The 4,758-nt window shown below is 59.4% G+C and overlaps 1 protein-coding gene across 1 annotated transcript in view; it reads left to right on the forward strand.

Moving 5' to 3' along the window:
• SRCIN1 (SRC kinase signaling inhibitor 1) overlaps positions 1-4,758 on the forward strand; it is a 45,140-nt gene that overhangs the window by 14,584 nt on the left and 25,798 nt on the right. Inside the window, 1 exon segment of the mRNA XM_031064887.1 lies at positions 2,303-2,586. Within this exon segment, the coding sequence (XP_030920747.1) occupies positions 2,326-2,586 (261 nt within the window). The 5' untranslated portion in view covers positions 2,303-2,325.

Genomic DNA, 4,758 nt, shown 5'->3' on the forward strand with positions numbered 1-4,758 from the left:
CCCGGTGCTGGGGAGAGCGGCAAAGGCAAGGGAGGAGTTTTCCAGTTTGGATTTGCATTTCCCGGTCAGGACCGCACGTTGTGGAGCTGTGACGGGACCGGGGAGAGGGGCAGGCAGCTCCTGGGGGTCCCGGGGGGGTCAGGACGAGCTGCTCCAGCGGGATTGCCCATCAGGGCTGCAATTCGGCAGCCGCTGGGAGCCCGGGGCGATGCCCTGCCCATGTCCCTCGGCCATCAGGGTCCTCTGATGGCAGAGGGGACCCTGGGGTGTTTGGCGTGGTGGAGGTGCCACTGTGACCTCCCCGGTGCCACCGTGACCTCCCCAGTGCCACTGTGACCTCCCTGGTGCCACTGTAACCTCCCTGGTGCCATCGTGACCTGCCCAGTGCCACAGGGACCGGGCAGAGTGAGGGAGGGACGGGATCTTCAGCTCTTGCCACATTCCAGCTCCGTTTTCTGGGAAAACGGGGGGACAGCCCGGCCAAGGTGACATTCGGTGACAGAGCTGGGAGGGATGGAGCTGCACTGGTGGATTTTGGAGGAGGGAAGGCTTTGGGATGTCCCTGTGGTGTTTGTGAGCGCGTGATGTCCCCGCTGGGCTGGTGACAAAGCCGCTCGTGCGACCTTGAGCGGAGGAATCACGGCCGTGGCCCGCTGATAACGCTTTCTTATCAGTTTGATATCAAACCGATCTGCGGGCTGATAAATAATTGAGAGAAAAAGAAAAAAAAAAAACACAAAGAAAGGAAAAAGGGGGAAAAACCCCTCACTGTGATTTGTTTACCGGGAGCTGGGGGAAAAAGTGGGAGATGAATTAGATGAATTATGGCTCAAGGTTAAAAGGGGAGCAGGAGGGGGAGGCTGAGCCCCGCAGAACGAGCTGCGAAATTCACCAGGGGTGGCAAAGCCAGCCCCGTGGCCTCGGGCCAGGCTGGGGACAGCGGCTCCCAGATGGCGTGAGACCCCCCCAAAGTGGCTTTTTGGGGTCCTGGAGCCGCCCCGCAGGGGCACGGGCCTGGGCAGGGGCCGGGGGCTGCGGGGTGGCCTCCAGCTGCGGGCACCGACGCTGTGCCAGGCGCTGGCAGCGTGCGGGGACTTCCAGGCATCCATCGGCTCTGCAGCTTCCCTGGAAGGCAGATCCCAGCATGCTCTGAACGAGTTATTAGCGAAAGGACAAGTCCCTGTCGCCTCTCTGCGCCTGGGACCCTCTGTCTGTCCCCCCGCGCCCTCCCCTGCCCGCCCGGGCTGGGCTGAGCTCAGGGAAGGGCTGGGATGGAGCAGAGCATCCCAGAGATGCCGGGGTTGGTGTTCCCGAGCTCCGGAAAGGGGCTGGGATAAGGGAGAGCATCCAGGAATCCCGGATTTGGTGCACAGCGCTGGGCTGAGCTCAGGGAAGGGTTTGGGATGGGACAGAGCATCCCGGAGATCCCGGGCTGGCCCCTGTGAGCAGTGGCTGCAGTACGGGCGCTGAGCCTCCCGCTGGGGTCTCTGGGGGGACATGGGGGTCCTGTCCCCCCTCCTCAGTGCCCGCACACACCACCCTCCCCCCACCCTGCCTGATTTCATTTTCTTTTCGCTCTGTCCTGTGTCCGTGTGCCCCTGTGTGTCCGTGCTCCGGAGCCGTGTCCATGTCCCCGTGTGTCCCCCGTGTGTCCGTGTCCCTGTCCCGTGTCCCGTCCGTGCTGTTTTCAGTCACCCAGCACTGTTTCATTCCCGTTTCGCTCCGACCATCGCGGCTTTGGTGGGATCCCAGCCCCTGCACCCCCAGGCCCCTCCATCCCAGCTGTCCCCTCATCTTCTGCTGCGTGTCCCGGGCTGGCGACAGCGCTGCCACCGCAGGGGGATGAACCCGGCACCCACCCCCTTCCCGGGGCTACCCACTGAGGGGTGATCCCACTGTGTGCGCCCCGGTGATCCCACTGTGTGCACCCCACTGATCCCACTGTGTGCACCCCACTGAAGGGTGATCCCACTGTGTGCACCCCACTAAAGGGTGATCGCACTCAGGGCATCCCCTTGATCCCACTCTGGGCACCCCACTGAGGGATGATCCCACTGTCTGCACCCCACTGAGGGATGATCCCATTCCCAGCGAGGCTCTGCCATTACTCCTTGCTGAAATCCCCCTCCCCAACCCCAAATCCCAACCTTCAACCTCTGCCCCATGGAGGGGACTGTCCCTTCCCCCTTCCCCATGGCTGGGGACTGTGCCCCCCTCTGCCCCATGGCCAGGGACTGTCCCCCCCGTGCCCCACGGCCGGGGTCCCTCCCTGACGCCGCTGTGCTCTCCCGGACCCGCACAGATCCCGACAGGACGAGCTCGCACATGATCTCCGCGGACGATGCCGAGTACCCGCGCGAGTACCGCACCCTGGGCAACGGCACCCGGCGCTTCTCCAACGTGGGGCTGGTGCACACCTCGGAGCGCCGGCACACCGTGATCGCCGCCCAGAGCCTGGAGGCGCTCACCGGCCTCCAGAAGACGGAGATGGAGCGCAAGCGGGACGCCTTCATGGACCACCTGAAGAGCAAGTACCCGCAGCACGCCCTGGCGCTGCGCGGGCAGCAGGAGCGCCTGCGGGACCAGGTGAGGGCGACGGCCCGGAACTGGGGGGTGGGAGCGCTGGGAGGGGCTGGATGGAGGGGAAGGGGAGCGAGGGGGCCGTGGGTGTGCATGAAAAGGGGGGTGGGCGCGGCAATGATGGGGAAGCATCCTCCGGGGGTGAGGAAGGGAATATTCCTGCGGTGAGAGAGGGAATATTGCAGGGGTGAGGAAGGGAATCCTACTGGCGTGAGGAAGAGGATTCTCCAGGTGTGAGAGAGAGAATATTCCAGGTGTTAGAAGGAGAATATTCTAGGGATGAGAAAGAGAATATTCCAGGGGTGAGAAAGAGAATCTTACAGGGGCGAGGGAGAGAATTCCCCAACCCTGAGGGAAGAATCCCCCAGGGGTGAGGAGCAGAACCCACGAGGTGTGGGGAGCAGAACCCCCCAGCATCTGGTGGCCTTTGCTGAGCGCAGCAGAGCCCTGGGGATGGACTGTTCAGGAGAGGCGTCCTGACCCTGTTTTGGGGTGTTCTGGGGACCCCAAACCCCTTGGGGTTGGTGCTCTGCCCACCATGCTGTCCTTCGGCTGTGTGTCCCCTTGTTCCTATCCTGTTTTGGGGTGCGCTGGAGACCCCAAACCCCTGATCTGGCTCTGGTGACACCCCAGTGACACCGAGGTGGCAGCAATAAATCCCCACCTCCCCCTGGGCAGCAGAACCTGGAGCACCCCTGGCAGGAAACCTCGAATCATCCCAAAAATCCCCAGGGGACAAAGGTCCCAAAATTCCCAAAACTCCCAGAACTGGCGTGCTGGAAGGAAATCCAGCTTTGCCAGGAAAACTGGTACCATCAGAGCTGCTGCCTCCCAAATGCCTCCAAACCCCCAAATTTTGGGGAGGGGACAAGAATTGATGGTGGCTTTGCTGTCACAATCCATATTTGGGGCATGTCCAGGCACGGAGCTCTGCTTCCTGGTAAATAAATGGGATTTTCCCCCATTATTACAGGGATTTAAAGACTTTCCTTTTTTTAAATAAGCAGCAGTTCTAGAAAAAAAGGGAAAAAATCCAGCTGGGGTTGGCTCAGGTCTGATAAGCTACTGAGGATTTTTATAGGTGAAGGAATGATCTGGATTTGGGAATTATCTCCTTTATTCCCAAACCCAACCTGGATTTTTAGGCTTGGTTGCAGTTCATTCCCGACCCAAACACCCCAAAATCCTACCAAACTCAATTTTTTTTCGTTTTCCCCCCTTCTTTTCCATCATTTCCCTGGCAGGCAATAAATAACAACATGAATCCAGAAATCCTGTGAAGATCAGGTGCCAACCTTTAAATGACATTGGGATCCAGCCCTGCCTGGAATGTTTGAAAAACACGTTGATATTCCAGAGGAACCTGGAAGGGATTTCAGATCCCAGGCTTTGCTGTTTTATTTGGATTTTAAAAAAAAATTTAAAAAAATTGAGAAGTAAGAAAAAGGGGGGGAAAAGACATCTGAGGGAGTTTGGACCACCAGAGGTGAAGAGGGACGTTCCATAAATGTCAACAACCCTTCCAGCCTGGCAAAAATCCGTTGCTCCCGGGAATCCTCTGCCTTTCCTGATGGCGCCGTCGGCTCTGGGCTGTGAGGGCCGTGCAGGGCACACGGGTGGCAGCGGGCACAGGTGGCACCGGGCACAGGTGGCACCAGGCACAGGTGGCACCGGGCGCAGGTGGCAGCGGGGTCCTGCAGGGCGGTCCTGCAGAGCACGGACACAGGGGCAGCCTGCGGGGTCTGTGCTGGGGGCTGATGGAGTGTGGGAATCCAGCTGTGAATCCAGCTGTGAATCCAGCTGTGTGCGAATCCCCGTGCACGTCCATGTGCACATCCCTGTGTGCACATCCCTGTGTGTGTCCATGTGTGTTTCCATGAGTGTATCCCTGTGTTATCGGTGTCCACATCCCTGTCCCTATCCATGTCCATATCCCTGTCCCTGTCCCCATCCATATCCCTGTATTTCCCCATCCCTGTCCCCATCCCTGTATTTCCCTGTCCCTGTCCCCATCCCCATTATTCCCCCGTTATTCCCCCGTTATTATTCCCAGTTATTATTCCCAGTTATTATTTCCCTGTTATTATTTCCCGTTATTATTTCCCGTTATTATTTCCCGTTATTTCCCCGTTATTCCCTCACGTGCCTCCCAGGCCCCGCCCCCCGCGCTCGCAGCGC

This window comes from Geospiza fortis, unplaced genomic scaffold, assembly GCF_000277835.1.
Source record: "Geospiza fortis unplaced genomic scaffold, GeoFor_1.0 scaffold315, whole genome shotgun sequence".
NCBI lineage: Eukaryota > Metazoa > Chordata > Aves > Passeriformes > Thraupidae > Geospiza > Geospiza fortis.